We start from the raw sequence: 19,234 nt of genomic DNA on the forward strand, positions 1-19,234 counted from the left end.
CATGCAAACGGAGGTGTGCCAGAGTCACAGGGTCTAAGGAGCCACCTGGTCTTCCCCAGAGCCACTGGAGGTGTGGATGTTGCGCTGCAAGGCAGCTGCCAGGTTGCGGCTCTCTAGCACACCCATGCATCTAAAATAGGCGTAATATTATCTAGGTTCAGGTATTATTGTGTCCACTGACACCAATGCTTGGGGGTTAATATTGTCTCTACTGACAACAATGCTGGGGATTTTTGCACCCACAGGGCCGGATTCAGAAAGAAGATATGACGGCGTATCTCCTGATCTTAGGCTGCAATTCCAGGCCGGCCGCTAGGTGGCGCTTCCATGTCTTTTACGCATCGAATATGCAAATGAGCATTTACGCCGATTCAGAAACAAACGACCGCCCGGCGCTTTTTTTTTACGTCGTTTGCATTCGGCTTTTTCCGGCGGAAAGTTACCCCTGCTATAGGAGGGGTAAGTTCGGCGTATCCTATGTTAAGTATGGCCGTCGTTCCCGCGCCGAGTTTTGAATTTTTTACGCCGTTTGCGTAAGTCGTTCGCGAATACGGCCGGACGTAGTTTACGTTAACGTCGAAAAACCAATGACGTCCTTGCGACGTCATTTGGAGCAATGCACGCTGGGAAAATTTGCGGACGGCGCATGCGCTGTTCGATCGGCGCGGGGACGCGCCTGATTTAAATTGTACACGCCCCCTAGCCGCGGAATTTGAATTCCGCCGGGGGATTTACGATACGCCGCCGCAACTTTAGAGGCAAGTGCTTTCTGAATAAAGCACTTGCCTCAAAAAATTGCGGGGGCGTAACGTAAATCAGATAGGTTACGCGGATCTAAAGATCCGCTAACCCAGTGGTCATCAACCCTGTCCTGCAGGGCCCACTAACAGGCCAGGTTTTATGTATTACCTTGGGGAGATGCAGGCTAGAATACTGCAATCACTGAGCAGCAAATGATATCAGCTGTGATGTATTTCAGTTATCTTGCAAACCTGGCCTGTTAGTGGGCCCTGCAGGACAAGGTTGATGACCACTGCGCTAACCTATCTGAATCTAGCCCACTGACACCATTGTTGGTGGATATTATTGCATCCACTGACTTCTTATCCTTTACAAGCAAGGAAGCTTCCATCTTAATTTCTGTTTGATCTGTAGTTCTCATGGCGTGCTATAGGTGATCAGCCATGACACCAGCCATATGATGTTTTTATAGTTTGGTTGAAAGCAACCTGTTCTGCTTTAAAAGTGTCCTATAATATGATAAAAAGTACATTTGAAAATTGATAGTCCTTCAGTCTGTTAGATACCCTGCTGCCAGGTTTTGGTAACTGGCTAGGTGCCCTGCGTGGCCGAGTGCCCTGTTGCTGGGGTCTGGAAGCTGGCTGAGTTCCCCGCAGATCAGATCCTTTAAGAAGTACAACACTTGGATGTTGTAGCTCCACAAGGCAGAAAATATCCCAATGCTGGGATCCCATGGACTATCTGCAGGCTTACCATGGAGTCCTTAACTATATACTGCTTTTCATTTTAACAGTCACCCAGGTCTTTCCAAGACATTGGTTCCCCAGCATAGGTCCCCTAACGCACTTGGAATCGCAGAGGCACACATTACAACTGGATCAGGACAAACATCATATGGAAATCTGCCCTCACCCAGAACACCTCTACTACTGAAGCTGTATGTGTAAGTGTATTCTAACAGTCACTCAGGTCTTACCAAGACATTGGTTCCCCGTAAAAGGTCCCCTAATGCCCTTGGAATCGCAGAGGCACACATTACAACTGGATGAGGACAAACGTCATATGGAAATCTGCCCTCCCCCAGAACACCACTACTACTGAAGCTGTATGTGTAAGTGTATTTTAACAGTCACTCAGGTCTTACCAAGACATTGGTTCCCCAGCAAAGGTCCCCTAATACCCTTGGAATCGCAGAGGCACACATTACAACTGGATCAGGACAAAAATCAGATGGAAATCTGCCCTCCCCCAGAACACCACTACTACTGGAGCTGTATGTGTAAGTGTATTCTAACAGTCACTCAGGTCTTACCAAGACATTGGTTCCCCAGCATAGGTCCCCTAACGCACTTGGAATCGCAGAGGCACACATTACAACTGGATTAGGACAAACGTCATATGGAAATCTGCCCTCACCCAGAACACCTCTACTACTGGAGCTGAAAATAAAAAGCAGAAATCTGGACCACCAGGCTTTGGCTCAACATAAGCAAATGGCTCATGAAATTTGTCTATAGGAATCTTGGACCAAACGGGTAACTCATGCCAGGCATGCAACAAGCATGGAGATGCAGAGGTATTAGACCTCTGGAACTAGTAATATCTTGACCCTAGAAACAGAGACTGGCTGGGCAGCAGGCACAAAACTAGCAGAGGCAGGCTGGGCAGCAGGTGGTATATAAGCGACATCAGGCTTGTCAGCAGAACAATTATCAGTGGCATATGGCTGGGCAACAGGTGAAATACCAATGGATTAAAGCTGGATAGCAGGTAAAGGATTAGTAGAGTCAGAGTGGACAGTAGGTAGAGGATCAGTGGCATCAGACTGGATAGCTGGTGGCGTATCAGCAACATCAGGATTGTCAGCGGGTAAACGAATAGTAGTGTCAGCCTGAACAGTAGGTAGAAGATCAGTGGCATCAGATTTGCTTTTGGCGTATCCATGAAGTCAGGCTGGTCAGCGGGTAAGGATCAGTCCCATATGGCTGGGCAGCAGATCCACAGAGCTAGTACGCCGGCGTATCTACTGATACGCCGGCGTACTTTCAAATTACCCGCGTCGTATCTTTGGTTTGAATCCTCAAACCAAGATACGATGGCATCTGGGTTAGATCCGACAGGTGTACGTCCTCGTACGCCTTCGGATCTAAGATGCAATACTTCGTCGTCCGCTGGGTGGCGTTCACCTCGTTTTCCACGTCGGGTATGCAAATTAGCTATTTCCGACGATCCACGAACGTACGAGCGGCCGGCGCATTTTTTTACGGCTTCTCTAGTCTGCTTTTTCCGGCGTATAGTTAAAGCTGGTATTTCGTCGCGTATAGTTAGACCTGCCATGTTAAGTATGGCCATCGTTCCCGCGTTTATTTTGAATTTTTTTATTTTTTTTGCGTAAGTCGTCCGTGAATCGGGATGGACGTAATTCACATCTAAGTTAAAAAAAATGACGTCGTTGCGACGTCATTTAGCCCAATGCGCGGCGGGAAATTTATAAAAGAATGCGTAGTTCATTCGGCACGGGGACACGCTTCATTTAAATGAAACACGCCCCCTAATCGCCAATTTGAATTCCGCCGCCAGAGATAGACTACGCCGCCATAACTTACGGCGTGAATTCTTCCAGGATTCTAACTAAAGCCAGGTAAGATACGGCGGCGTAGCGTATGTCTGATACGCTGCGCGGGTGCAGATCTCTGTGGATCTGCCCCAATGGATTCAAGCTAGATAGCAGGTAAAGGATTAGTAGAGTACGCAGAATGGCCACATACAGAGGCCCAACATTAAAGTAGCAACTTCAGGCGTTCTAGGAGCATAAATTACACATCTAATCTCACAACCACCTATTACACTTTTGAAGGCCCTGGAGCAACAAACAGGACAATGGAAACGCCCACAAAGTGACCCCATTTTGGAAAGCAAACAACATTGTAAGGAAATTAAATGCGTAATCTATCACATTTTTGAAGGCCCTTCATATATCTAGCACATAGCATGTACATACCAAGAATTACACCCTAAAATACATTCTGCTGAGTAAAGGGGAAACAAAAGATTACCTGTGGTTTTAGTAGTGCAATTGTCCACAGGAGGAGAGTCCTGATCCAGGCAGGGACATGGTCAGTGACAGGGAAAGAAAAGCCCGGAGTAAAAGACAAAGAAGAAATAACGCAGGGCTGGCATGACCAGGTGTTTGGGGACACAATGGGTTAAGTGAGCTGGCTCAGTGAAAGGGGTGGTGCTGCTGGGAAGTTTTTCCCGGGCTGGGAGTGGCTATTTAAGGGATGGGCGGAGCTTAAGGTCACAGCACAAGAGCGAGATCAGGAGAAGGAGGCCGTTTTTCCCACCCACCCTCCCGTTTTGTTTGTGTTTGTTCGTTTGTTTTCTTATTTTTCAGGTCACGGATTCGGGTCGTCATAGCAGTGGTAGCGGCGGTGTCATGTGGTCTTGTATGGTCAAGTGAACAGTGATGACGAAAGGGTGGGGGGTCCAGCGGTGTTATGGACCCTCTTTGTATTCCAGCGGAACGGTGTCCGCTGGAGTACTGGTATTGGTTACACTGCGGGAAAGGGGGTGTCTCCAAGCCTTTAAGGTTGGAGGCCTGTGTATGGTAAATGTCCCGCGGTGTAGAGGTGGTGATCGAAATATTGGGGGTATACCGTCTTTGACCACATGGCTGTAATTATGTTTGCCGTTTTAAAAATGGCTGTTTGTAATAATTGGTTTATATTTGAAGTTATTAAAAATGTATGTGAATTTCGAATAAATATTAGTCTATGTTAATTTGTTAATAAAGTGGCCACGTTTTTTATTCCAACATCAGGTGTCGCCTCGTTTACTAAGGTATGGTCAGGGGGTGGTAACATGGTGGGGCATTATTACGGTATATAGAATGGGTTATCCAGACTACATGGGTCATGGAATTGTCCAGGCAGCAGGCAGGGACGTGGTCAGTGACAGTGAATGGAATTGTCCAGGCAGCAGGCAGGAATATATTCCATAGTCAGTACCCGGAAGGGATACTGTCCATATACAGTCCAGGGTCAGTGTAAGAAGAGACATTGCCAGCAGTGCCAAAATATTGGTCCTGGTAGTAAGCAGGAACATGGTCCAAGTAGCAGGCCAGGAAAAAATGGGGACAGGGGTAGAGGCTTCTCCCACCCAAATCTCTTCGAAGCCTCCAAGTCTCCAGACCCTAATCCGGGAATGTGAAAACTAAAAAATTTGTTTTCATGATCCAGAAAAACAATTCTGGAGCCCCTCACATATGTGAGACCCCTGTGTTATGAATCCCACTACTTCAGTAGCAGAGTAAAAGATCAGTCCAAGAGGCAGGCAAAAAACATGGTCAAACAGTCCAGGGTCAGTTCCAGAGCAGGCAGAGGTAGGTACAGTTTAGCGTTAGGCAGAAGCGTGGTCATATAACAGGCCAAGGTCAGTTCCAGAGAAGGCAGAGTTAAGTACAGTTTAGCGTTAGGCAGAAGCGTGGTCATATAACAGGCCAGGGTCAGTTCCGGAGAAGGATCTTCTGTGACATTTTGAATACTCAGAATTATCTGGAGTTTTGCCGGAAGGAATGTAAAGTCATCCCTGGGAGGGCAGATCAAACAAGTGTGCCCGTTTTAGTCTGAACCTGGGACTTTTTGTGGCAGCCGCCACTGGCGCAGGGATCTGACTCAAAGCCACACCTGGTCCCTGGGAGGACTGGCCAGACATGTCTACGACTGTTGTGGTGGAAGTCTGAGTGGCAGTTACCACTGGTGTGGGAGAGCAACTTGCAGCCGCCACTGGCGCGGGGATCTGAATAGAAGCTGTACCTGGTCCCTGGGAGGACAGAGCAAACAAGTGTGCCCGTTTTAGTCTGAACCTGGGACTTTTGGTGGCAGCCGCCACTGGCGCAGGGATCTGACTTGAAGCCGCAACTGGTCCCTGGGAGGACTGGCCAGACATGTCTACGATTGTTGTGGTGGAAGTCTGAGTGGCAGCCGCCAATGGCGCAGGGATCTGACTTGAAATCACACCCTGGGAGGACTGGCCAGACATGTCTACGACTGTTGTGGTGGAAGTCTGAGTTGCAGCCGGCGTATCACCCCCCATCTGTCGTGGTGCAGCTAGACCTCTCTTCTGGAGGAGGAGTTGTGATCTAGCTCTTGATTGATAACCGTATAGAGTGGTTCTCGATCTCATCTTGATACGCTTACTGCAAGTCACTTTTGAATTGATTGGCACTGGATGTGAAGTCCTTCCGGTCACTGGAGAGGTGTTGGGACCTGCGATGGTATGACAGGGTCCCGCAGAGGGCTGATGGAAAGTCCCTCCGGTTACTGGAGTGGTGTCAGGACCTGTGATGGTATGGCAGGGTCCCTCAGAGGGCAGATGGAAAGTCCCTCCGGTTACTGGAGTGGTGTCGGGACCTGCGATGGTATGGCAGGGTCCCTCGGAGGGCTGATGGAAAGCCCCTCCATCAGGGGTGGTGTCGGGACCTGCGGTGATATGGCAGGGTCCCTCAGAGGGCTGATGGAAAGTCCCTCCGGTCACTGGAGCAGAGTCAGGACCTGCGGTGTTATGGCAGGGTCCCTCAGAGGGCTGATGGAAAGTCCCTCCGGTCACTGGAGCAGAGTCAGGACCTGCGGTGTTATGGCAGGGTCCCTCAGAGGGCTGATAGAAAGTCCCTCCGGTTACTGGAATGGTGTTGGGACCTGCGGTGATATGGCAGGATCCCTCAGAGGGCTGATGGAAAGTCCCTTGGATCACTGGAGCAGTGTCAGGAACTGCGATGGTATGGCAGGGTCCGTCAGAGGGCTGATGGAAAGTCCCTCCGGTCACTGGAGCAGTGTCAGGACCTGCGATGGTATAGCAGAGTCCCTCAGAGGGCTGATGGAAAGTCCCTCCGGTTACTGGAGTGGTGTCAGGACCTGCGATGGTATGGCAGGGTCCCTCGGAGGGCTGATGGAAAATCCCTCCATCAGGGGTGGTGTCGGGACCTGCAGTGGTATAGTATAGGCCTCTCCTCTGGAAGAGGAGTTGTGATCTAGCTCTTGATTGATAAGCATATAGAGTGGTTCTCGATCTCATCTTGATACGCTTACTGCAAGTCACTTTTGAATTGATTGACACTGGATGTGAAGTCCTTCCGGTCACTGGAGAGGTGTTGGGACCTGCGATGGTATGACAGGGTCCCGCAGAGGGCTGATGGAAAGTCCCTCCAGTTACTGGGGTGGTGTCAGGACCTGCGATGGTATGGCAGGGTCCCTCGGAGGGCAGATGGAAAGTCCCTCCGGTTACTGGAGTGGTGTCGGGACCTGCGATGGTATGGCAGGGTCCCTCGGAGGGCAGATGGAAAGTCCCTCCATCAGGGGTGGTGTCGGGACCTGCGGTGATATGGCAGGGTCCCTCAGAGGGCTGATGGAAAGTCCCTCCGTACACTGGAGCAGAGTCAGGACCTGCAGTGTTATGGCAGGGTCCCTCAGAGGGCTTATAGAAAGTCCCTCCGGTTACTGGAATGGTGTTGGGACCTGCGGTGATATGGCAGGGTCCCTCAGAGGGCTGATGGAAAGTCCCTTGGATCACTGGAGCAGTGTCAGGACCTGCGATGGTATGGCAGGGTCCCTCAGAGGGCTGATGGAAAGTCCCTCCGGTCACTGGAGCAGTGTCAGGACCTGCGATGGTATAGCAGAGTCCCTCAGAGGGCTGATGGAAAGTCCCTCTGGTTACTAGAGTGGTGTTGGGACCTGCGATGGTATAGCAGAGTCCCTCAGAGGGCTGATGGAAAGTCCCTCCGGTTACTAGAGTGGTGTTGGGACCTGCGATGGTATAGCAGGGTCCCTCAGAGGGCTGGTGGAAAGTCCCTCCGGTTATGGAAGTGTTGTAGGGACCTGCGATGGTATAGCAGGGTCCCTGGGAGGACTGATAAAAAGTCTCTCCATTTACAACACTGGTATAGGGACCTGCGGTGGCATAGCAGGGTCCCTGGGAGGGCTGATGGAAAGTCCCTCCAGTTATGGGAATGGTGTAAAGACCATCGGAGGAAGGATAGAAAGTCTCTCCGTTTACGATAGTGGTATAGGGACCTGCGGTGGTATAGCAAGGTCCCTGGGGGGGCTGATAAGAAGTCCCTCCAGTTACTGGAAAAGAGTAGGGACCTGCGGTGGTATAGCAGGGTCCCTGGGAGGGCTGATGGGAAGTCCCTCCAGTTACTGAAGTGGTGTAACTATTCATTTTGCAGTAACAACCAATCGTCGTGATTATCACCAAATCGCTAATATTGTTGTAATTGTAGTCAAATCCGTCACGGAAGCTCAAGAATCTGCAGGAAAGAAAAAGAGAAAATGATGATTAATATGGAGGGAGATACGGGGAGGGAAACACAAATTCTTTATAAATCATATTGAAAATCCAACAGACAGACAATCCAACTTTATTCAACATATGTTATGTAATGAAGATGTCATTTTATGTAATGGGTGCTTATGTTATGCGATGATGAGCGCTTGGTAAATAGGTGGATATCAGAATCATTTATAACGCACAGCCACGTCCTTGCTAATACCCATCGCCCCATGTAGTGTAATGACTTCTCTATGTACATATTCTCTATGGCTGCCTCCACTTCATTGGCTCATATTGTCTTTGTACTGCAGGACTCTAAATAATGGCTTTATCATTTAAAAAAAAATTAATCATCAGTTTTTTTTTTTAAATGGCAGTTGAGATTTAAAAATAATGGTCACATGGCAACCAGCAGAGGGCAGCACTGCCTTATATGGACTCTGTCCAACTGACAAGTGATGTCATAAAAAACCTCATGCAGTGTATGTTCAGTAATAACCAACCTATAATGTTATGTAATGGGAGCTTATGTTATATATTAGTGGTAATGGGGAGGGTGTCCACTTTCGCCGCCTGTAGGAACGATCAAGCGATGGAACAGCCGCTATGATCGTTCCTATGGTGTAGGGAATCGCCGGCTGAAAATGGCGATATCTGAATGATGCCTGTAGCTTCAGGCATCATTCAGATATAGCCCCACAAAGTCCCACAAAGCCCAGGACATCATATGAAGTCCTCTGGGCATCAAGTTAGAATATTCCAGCATGAGAATCCTCTTCTTCTTTTTTAATGGCAGTTATTTTTAGCCGACCTTTGAAAATAACTGTCAGATGTTTGAAAACTGACCAGTACATAACATAAGCATCCATTACATAACATTGCTGATTGCTACATGCTGCAGAATTCTGCTTGTTTTTATAAAAATTATATATATTTTATATCCTTAGATTTGTCTAGATTTGATAAATCTTATGTTAATGTGCAGAATTCTGTAATCTCAGATGGTGATGTGAATGTTGAGTGTAAATCTGTCCCCAGAATCCAGGAGAGAAGAAGAAATGAACTTACCGCTACGAGAGTCACCAACAAATGACACCGAGCCTCATGCAGCGCTGCCTTATATTGAGTCTGACCTGCTGTGATGTCACAGCAGGAGACCAACAACTGTTTTTTTTTTTTTTTTTTTCAAAAACTTTATGCAGTGTATGTTCAGTGACAAACAACCTATAATGTTATGTAATGGGAGCTTATGTTATATATTAGAGGTAAAATATAAAAATACAAATATTGAAAATATAAAATACATATTTTTTTTAAATCAGACAGATATGGGAATATGCTTGTTTTTATAAAAATTATATATTTATAGCAAGATTACTTACTGCTATCTCACATATATATGATTCTTATTATAGCCAAATTTCCCGCCCTAACTCCTCCCACAGCTTTTACACTACATGGACAAGTAATATACCGAAACGTGCAGATTGTTCCTGATTGGTGTGCTTTTACTTTGTGGAACGTTTCGCTTAATGGTTCACGAAATATCGTAGTTTTTTAGGCAAAATTGGTCCCATGTCTGTTTCAGTGGGGGGAGATGTCTGTTTCAGTGGGGAAGATTGCGGATATTACAGTGGGGGAAGATTGCGGATATTACAGTGGGGGAGATTGCGGATATTACAGTGGGGGAGATGTCTGTTACAGTGGGGAGAGATGTCAGTTACAGTGGGGGGAGATGTCAGTTACAGTGGGGGGAGATGTCAGTTACAGTGGGGGAGATGTCTGTTACAGTGGGGGAGATGTCTGTTACAGTGGGGGGAGATGTCTGTTACAGTGGGGGGAGATGTCAGTTACAGTGGGGGGAGATGTCAGTTACAGTGGGGGAGATGTCTGTTACAGTGGGGGGAGATGTCTGTTACAGTGGGGGGAGATGTCAGTTACAGTGGGGGAGATGTCTGTTACAGTGGGGGGAGATGTCTGTTACAGTGGGGGAGATGTCTGTTACAGTGGGGGAGATGTCTGTTACAGTGGGGGAGATGTCTGTTACAGTGGGGGAGATGTCTGTTACAGTGGGGGGAGATGTCAGTTACAGTGGGGGAGATGTCTGTTACAGTGGGGGGAGATGTCTGTTACAGTGGGGGAGATGTCTGTTACAGTGGGGGGAGATGTCTGTTACAGTGGGGGAGATGTCTGTTACAGTGGGGGAGATGTCTGTTACAGTGGGGGAGATGACGTGGATATATTACAGTGGAGGAAGATGGTCGGATATTACAGTGGGGGAGATGTCTGTTACAGTGGGGGGAGATGTCTGTTACAGTGGGGGAGATGTCTGTTACAGTGGGGGAGATGTCTGTTACAGTGGGGGAGATGACGTGGATATATTACAGTGGAGGAAGATGGTCGGATATTACAGTGGAGGAGATGTCTGTTACAGTGGAGGAGATGTCTGTTACAGTGGGGGGAGATGTCTGTTACAGTGGGGGAGATGTCTGTTACAGTGGGGGAGATGTCTGTTACAGTGGGGGGAGATGTCTGTTACAGTGGGGGGAGATGTCTGTTACAGTGGGGGAGATGACGTGGATATATTACAGTGGGGGAGATGACGTGGATATATTACAGCCTTCTTTTATGATTAATCGAAATTAATAGATTAATAGATCGGTGTCCTGTCACTAGGAAGACTGGGGAAATGCTTGTTTACATCAGCATTTCCCCGTTCTTCCTCTCCGTGATACGATCGCGGGTATCCCTGCGGACATCGAGTCCGCGGGACCCACGATCGGAGGCACTGAGCTCACAATGCCGCATCTTAAAGGCGACGTATATATACACACACACACATCGATCTGCCCAGCCATGCCATTCTGCCGACATATATCGGCGTGAGCTGGTCGTCAAGCAGTTAACAAAAATAAATATGTTGTGGGAAAATAACATGACATAACCGTAGGCTCCAGGAGATCAGTACCAAACGGATACAACAAATACCAAACGGATACTTTTGAATCACCCTGGGAGCCCCTGAAACGGAAATGAGAAGACTAATATGCCACCGGTGAAGGACGGGCATTACCCAACTGCCCTCAAATGATGCTGCCATGTGACTGGCAAAAGGAACATCTCTGTACATGTTTACCAGCAATAGAGCTGTATAAACCACAGAAGAAATAGATGTACCAAGTCTAATAAAAGTTTTCTAAAAACTAGCCCTTTCCTTGCTACTGTATATTGGATTGACTGCCTGTCAGGATCACTTAGAGCTCCTGTTCTTCATTCCAGCATCCGGGGTTTTGGCTATGGCACTCTCCTTGTCTGTCTGTCCGCCTGCAAGGTGATTAATGTGGTCAGTCTCTGGGTGGAAACCAAGCCTTTTATAAGCCAGCTCAAACCTGATTTGGGTGCTTGTGATAGAGAGTGATACGTATGTTGTTCCTGATCAAGCTCCCTGTCTGCCCTGCTTTGGATTTCCCTGTGCATGACCTTGGACCGGATTATTGGACTATTCCTTGAACTCAGCCTGCCTTTTCCTGGACTGTCCTATAGGGTTGTCCCGATACCACTTTAAGACCAAGTACAAGTACCGATACTTTTTTTCAAGTACTCGCCGATACCGATTACCGATACTTTTTTTAATGTCATGTGACAGCGACACATTGATGCCTGGCACTTATAGATGGCACTGACTGGTGGGCACTAAATGGTGGCACTGGCTGATGGCTGGGACTGATGGCTGGCAGTGGCACTGATGGCTGGGCACTGATAGGTGGCACACACTGATGCCTGGCACTAATGGCTGGCACTGACTGATGAGCACTGATTCAGCATTGGTGAGCAATGCACTGATAGGTGGCACTGATGAGCATTTATAGGTGGCATTCACTGATGGCTGGTACTGACACATGGCCGGCAGTGGCACTGATGGATGGGCACTAACGGATGACACTGACTGATGACCACTGACTGTTGAGCACTGATTGATGGCTGGCACTGACAGATGGGCACTGATTGATGGCTGGGCACAGACAGACAGCACTGACAGCTGGGCACTGACGGATGGCACTGATTGATGGCTGGACACTGACGGATAGCACTTACAGGTGGTTGGTACTGATATCTGGCACATAAATAAATTACATGAGAGGAAAAGGAGAACTAAAATATTTTACTATGCTGTCTACGGCACCCATCTTGGTACACCCTGCACTCGGCCGCATAAAAGCAGCAGCGGGCATCTTGTTACACCCAGCCCAAACGATATGAGCTGGGTGTAACAAGATGTCTGCTGCTGGCTTAATGTGGCCGAGTTCAGGGTGTACCTAAATGGGCGTCGGGGTGTTTAAGCCCTGAAGGCAACACATAGCGTCACTTTAGTTGCCAAATGTGACGGCTCTGGTCAATGATCCCAATGGATGATGCAGCTGCGCGCTGCACCCCTGCCAGCTTACTTGCATGAGGACTCGCTCTATGCTCCGTGCGCTCACTCCGCCCGCTGACTTCCTGTTACACGCTGCCTCTCTCTCTCATCCCATGATCCCAGATATCGGGTGAAGCATCAGAAGCATTTGTGCGAGTACAAGTACTCATGCAAATGCTCGGTATCGGTTTCCCGATACTAGTATCAGGACAACCCTACTGTCTTAGAATCACGTTATCTGTCTGCTAACCGCAAGTATCTATTTGCTTTGCTCAATTTGCATCTGCCCTAGTGTGGTGGCCAGGCACTATAGCATGGGTGCTCAACCTGTGGCTCTCCAGCTGTTGCGGAACTACAAGTCCCATCATGCCTCTGCCTTCGAGAGTCATGCTTGTAACTGTCAGCGGCTTCCAATGCCTCATGGGAATTGTAGTTCTGCAACAGCTGGAGAGCCACAGGTTGAGCACCCATGCACTATAGCATTGTGTATAAGTCCTGGGGGCAACCAAGTAACGGTAGGCCTTCTTGCCTTATGGGAAAAGGGGCTGCTAGACACGCCCTCATAAATCTCATGGAATTACACTTAAATGTTTTATGTAGAATTAAGTTATAAAAATAAATATTAACAACAACTTTATCTGTGCCCAAAAATGCAGCCTGCCCATGTCTACCAATGCAGCAAAATGTCCCCATTTTCCAACCAGAGTCCCCCCACAAGTGTAGCCAGAGTCCCCCCACCCAAGTTGCAGCCAGAGTCCCCCCACCCAAGTTGCAGCCAGAGTCCCCCCACCCACGTTGCAGCCAGAGTCCCCTCACCCACGTTGCAGCCAGAGTCCCCCCACCCACATTGCAGCCAGAGTCCCCTCACCCACATTGCAGCCAGAGTCCCCCCCCCCACATTGCAGCCAGAGTCCCCCCACACACATTGCAGCCAGAGTCCCCCCCCCCCCCACACACACACACACATGGTTCAAACCGCGGCGTTCAAACCGCAGGGAACATTATAGCTTTCAATTCAATAGCTGTGTTCCCCGCAGCGCGCGTCTTATACAGCCCCTCCCCTCTTGTCCAGGAAACTTTGATAGACAGATCACCCATCCAATCCTGGGATGGGTGATCTGTCTATCAAAGTTTCCCGGACAAGAGGGGAGGGGCTGTATAAGGCGCGCTGCGGGGAACACAGCTATTGAATTGAAAACTGTAATGTTCCCCGCGGTTTGAACACCGCGGTGGCGGCGGCTCTGCTCTGCTCTCCTTGCTCGCCCCCCCTGCTCCCAAGCAGCCAGCCAGACACTCGCCAGCCCTCAAAATTTACCTCGCAAAATGCGAGCAGGCGAGTGTAAATTTTGAGGGCTGAGGTGAAGCACACAGTTGCCAGCTATAGTGTCTGACCACCTGCGTTGGAGTAGATGTGACACTGCCATGGGCCATCATCAAACCAGTGAATAAGAGAACATCTTGATTTTTCAAGGTCCTTTCTATACAAGCCCATCCATCTGCATTCAGGCTATGAGTAAATACCAACACACACACACAACACACACACAACACACACACACACACAACACACACACAACACACACACACACACAACACACCTAACTTCAGGCTACTGTGGTCCTTTATAAACAAACACAACGCCCATTTAAATATTAATTTAATCATTTTTGAGGCATGAAAAAATAATTCTCTTTGATTTAGGAATTTCCCGTTTCTCTCACCATGGGGTTAAACAGTTTTTTTGGGGGGGAAATGATTTCCTTCATGTTCAGTTCCTGTGCTGTATTATCTGACATCCAGAGGAATCCTGGTGATACAGACTACCATTATAATCCGTCCACATCTAGTAAACTGGCATTCTTCATTGTAGTTCCACAATTTGGACTCCAGGGGGCTGCCAAGCATCGCTTTTCCCTAAAGCATGCAGTTCCCAAATAAGACCACTAGATGTCAGAGCAACCCCTTAAGTGCAGCTGATCATGCAGAAATGAAAATATAAAGGGATCCCAATGTCCTTCTCCTTGCTACCTCTCCCAGAGGAAAGCGTTGTTTGAAAGCAACTGCGCCAGTTTTTGGTTATAGGGCCGATAGTAGTCCATAAGAAGCTGTCTGGTAATGGGGAGCATGGGTCCCAGGCTACAGTCCTCTGGGCGGCGGCTGTTTGATGCTTGTTTCTGGCTTATAGAAGCCTCCTGTTCATTATTCAAAGGTCCTGCAAACATTAAGAACAATGCTATTAGCCAGAGCAATTGAAACCGATACATGTTCAGATACATTACATTGTCAAAAGTATTGGGACGCCTGCCTTTACACGCACATGAAATTTAATGGCATCCCAGTCCTAGTCTGTAGGGTTCAATATTGAGTTGGCCCCGCCTTTGCAGCTATAACAGCTTAAACTCTCCTGGGAAGGCCGTCCACAAGGTTTAGGAGTCTGTCTATGGGAATGTTGGACCATTCTTCCAGAAGCGCATTTGTGAGGTTCAGGCACCAATGTTTGATGAGAAGGCACTGGTCCAAATTATTTGGTGGAGGTGCCATGATGCTGCTCGTGTGATCAGTTACGACACTAGCCATTTGATGGATTGACAGTTCAGTTGAGAGCACAAGCAACTGTAAAACTTATCATTCATGTAATTCCTTAACCACTTAAGGACCGGACCAATATGCTGCCAAATGACCCAAGGGGTTTTTACAATTCGGCACTGCGTCGCTTTAACAGACAATTGCGCGGTCGTGCGACGTGGCTCCCAAACAAAATTCGTGTCCTTTTCTTCCCCCAAATAGAGCTTTCTTTTGGTGGTATTTGATCGCCTCTGCGATTTTTATTTTTTGCGCTATATAAAAAAATAGAGCGACATTTTTGAAAAAAAAACAATATTTTTTACTTTTTGTTATAAGAAAAATCAAATAAACTAAATTTTAGGCCAAAATGTATTCAGCCACATTACTTTAGTAAAAAAAAAAAATCGCAATAAAAAAAAAAATAGCTACCTAGCGGCAACGGCGACACTAATACAGCGATCAGAAAAATGATCGCTTAGTGACACTGGCAATAGGGAGTGAAAGGGTTAACTAGGGCGGTGATCAAGGGGTTAAAACTTTATTAGGGGGGGGGTACGGGGGCTACCCTGGACCTAACACTAACTGCCTGTCACACTGACACTAAATGCAGTGATCAGTACATATATGATCACTGCATTCAGTGACACTGTGACAGGGGGGTGGGGGAGGGGGTGATCGCAAGGGGTTAATGTGCCTGTGTGTCCTGGTGTCAGTGTAGTGTTGTGCAGACTCACTGTGTGATGTGATCTCTCCTCAGCGGCGGTTGAAAATACCGCCGAGAGGAGAGATCACATCACTTCCCTCTTCCTGTGTTTACACAGGAGGAGGAAGTGATACGCAGGGGGAGCGTGCGGATTGGCTGAGAGCGATCCGGAGGGGGCGGACAAAAACAAACAGCCGCCCCCTCATCCCGGATCACTCGGACAGCTACAGGGACCACCGCAAGTACCGGGGGGGTCCCGATCGGACCCCCGACACACGTCTAGGCAGGGACGTACAGGTACGCCAATGTGCCTGTCCGTGCCATTCTGCCGACGTAAATGTACATGCGGCGGTCCGGAAGTGGTTAAATGCTAATGTTTTTGGGAAACCGCAAGTCTGAACTCCAGGGCCCAGATCCACGCCGCGTAATTTCTACGATCCCCCGTCGTATCTTTGTTTTGTATCCACAAAACAAGATATGACTGAGCATGCGACATTTTTTAAAATTGTCGCTCTTTTTTGTTTATAGCGCAAACAATAAAAACCGCAGAGGTGATCAAATACAACCAAAATAAATCTCTATTTGTGTGAAAAAAAAGGACGTCCATTTTGTTTGGGTACAATGCCGCACGACCGCGCAATTGTCATTTAAAGCGACGCAGTGCCGAATCGCAAAAAACCCTCTGGTCAGGAAGGGGGTAAATTCTTCCGGGGGTAAAGTGGTTAAATTGTATATATATATTTTTTTATATATTTTCTTGGGGCCAGATTCAGATAGGAGATACAACGGCGCATCTCCTGATACGCCGTCGTATCTCTAAGGCCGGCCGGTCGTATCTATGCGACTGATTCATAGAATCAGGTTACGCATAGATATGCCTAAGATCCGACAGGTGTAAGTGACTTACACCGTCGGATCTTAGGCTGCAATTCCAGGCCGGCCGCTAGGTGGCGCTTCCGTATCTTTTACGCGTCGGATATGCAAATGAGCATTTACGCCGATTCAGAAACGAACGACCGCCCGGCGCTTTTTTTTTACGTCGTTTGCGTTCGGCTTTTTCCGGTGGAAAGTAACCCCTGCTATAGCAGGGGTAAGTGCGGCGTGTCCTATGTTAAGAATGGCCGTCGTTCCCACGCCGAGTTTTGAATTGTTTACGTCGTTTGCGTATACGGCCGTACGTAATTTACGTTAATGTCGAAACCAATGACGTCCTTGCTGACCAGATTAGACAGGAAAATAGACAGAGAGACAAATATAAAGTGACATCAGCTAACGTCTGAATTCAGGAGTCATGTCTGTCTGATGGGAGGATTCCTCCATTGCTCTGTTTTCATTAGCTGTTGTCATAGCAACGAAGGAGGAAGTCAATCCCATGAAGAGAACACAGGCTCACCGCATGGCGCTAATAATGGACTCCTCAGTAGATTTACATCTGGACAGATCATCAATACCTTTCAGTCTATATCTAGTACAGGTCATTTGGAATCAAATATCTAAACTGTTTTCAAGCAAAGTCTTCCTATTTCCATGGCAACCAGATCCTTCCTGACAGCGCTCAAGGCTACACCAAGAAAATGACAACGAGGAACAAGAAAATATTCCTTCCTCATTACGTCCTAAAAACAATGCTCTCCGGGGTCATTCACACTATGGGGGGAATTTAATAACCGCTTAACCACTTAACCCCCGGACCATATTGCTGCCCAAAGACCAGAGGACTTTTTGCGATTCGTGACTGCACCGCTTTAACTGACAATTGCGCGGTCGTGCGACGTGGCTCCCAAACAAAATTGGCGTCCTTTTTTTCCCACAAATAGAGCTTTCTTTTGGTGGTATTTGATCACCTCTGCGGTTTTTATTTTTTGCGCTATAAACAAAAATAGAGCTACAATTTTGAAAAGAATGAATATTTTTTACTTTTTGCCATAATAAATATCCCCCAAAAATATATAAAAAAACGATTTTTTTTCCTCAGTTTAGGCCGATACGTTTTCTTCTACATATTTTTCGTAAAAAAAAAATCGCAATAAGCGTTTATTGATTGGTTTGCGCAAAAGTTATAGCGTTTACAAAATAGGGGGTATTTTTATGGCATTTTTATTAATATATTTTTTTTACTAGTAATGACGGCGATCAGCGATTTGTTTTCGGTACTGCGACATTATGGCGGACACTTTGGACAATTTTGACACATTTTTGGGACCATTGGCATTTTTATAGCGATCAGTGCTATAAAAATGCATTGGATTACTATAAAAATGCCACTGGCAGTGAAGGGGTTAACACTAGGGGGCGGGGAAGGGGTTAAGTATATTCCCTGGGTGTGTTCTTACTGTAGGGGGGGTGGCCTCACTAGGGGAAACACTGATCCTCTGTTCATACATTGTATGAACAGAAGATCAGCATTTCCCCTGCTGACAGGACCGAGAGCTGTGTGTTTACACACACAGCTCCCGTTCCCCGCTCTGTAACGAGCAATCGCGGGTGCCCGGCGGCGATCAAGCCCGCCGGGCACATGCACGGGAGTCGGGGGCGAGCGGGGGGCGCACGCCTCCGGCGGCGCGCACGCGCCCCTAGTGGCGGCTCAAAGAGCAGACGTTATACTACGTGCTCTCGCCCAGGAGAGTCGACCTGCCGCCGTAGAATGACGGTGCGCGGTCGGCTAGTGGTTAAAAGGGTTGTAAAGGTACAATTTTTTTTCCTAAATAGCTTCCTTTACCTCAGTGCAGTCCTCCTTCACTTACCTCATCCTTCCATTTTGCTTTTAAATGTCTTTATTTCTTCTGAGAAATCCTCACTTCCTGTTCTTCTGTCTGTAACTCCACACAGAAATGCGAGGCTTTCTCCCTGGTGTGGAGTGTCGTGCTCGCCCCCTCCCTTGGACTACAGGACGCTCTCTACGTTTCAGATAGAGAAACAAGCTGTGTGTTAGTGGGCGTCCTGACTCTCCTGTATTCCAGGGGAGGGGGCGAGCACGACACTCCACACCAGGGAGAAAGCCTCGCATTACTGTGTGGAGTTACAGACAGAAGAACAGGAAGTGAGGATTTCTCAGAAGAAATAAAGACATTTAAAAGCAAAATGGAAGGATGAGGTAAGTGAAGGAGGACTGCACTAAGGTAAAGGAAGCTATTTTGGGAAAAAAAATTATACCTTTACAACCCCTTTAACCACTTAACCCCCGGACCCAGGGCCGTCTTTTTTTTTTTTTTTTTTTTAGGGGCCCGGAGGACCCCAGGGCCCCAGATGGCAACCCCCCCTTTTTTTTATTTATTTTTAAATAAAAAAAAATTATATATTTTTATTAAAGGGACAATTTTTTTTAGAGGTCTGGGGGTCCCCAGGGGCCCATAGTTCCCCAGGGCCCCGGATGACAACCCCCCTTTTTTTATAAAAAAAAAAATCTGTTTAATTATATATATATATATATATATATATATATATATATATAAAAATGTTTATTATTATTATTATTATAGGACCCA

General features: G+C 47.5%; 1 protein-coding gene across 2 annotated transcripts in view; it reads right to left on the bottom strand.

Moving 5' to 3' along the window:
• Window positions 1-14,121: 14,121 nt before the first annotated feature.
• The window catches only part of CHST15 (carbohydrate sulfotransferase 15), a 104,417-nt gene continuing 99,304 nt past the window's right edge, over window positions 14,122-19,234 (bottom strand). For both annotated transcript variants that reach the window (XM_040361346.1, XM_040361347.1), the window contains exon 8: window positions 14,122-14,693. In XM_040361346.1, the coding sequence (XP_040217280.1) occupies window positions 14,506-14,693 (188 nt within the window). In that variant the 3' untranslated portion in view covers window positions 14,122-14,505. The remainder of the gene's footprint in view (window positions 14,694-19,234) is intronic.

The sequence above is a fragment of the Rana temporaria genome, chromosome 8, assembly GCF_905171775.1.
Source record: "Rana temporaria chromosome 8, aRanTem1.1, whole genome shotgun sequence".
NCBI classification, from domain to species: Eukaryota; Metazoa; Chordata; class Amphibia; order Anura; family Ranidae; genus Rana; species Rana temporaria.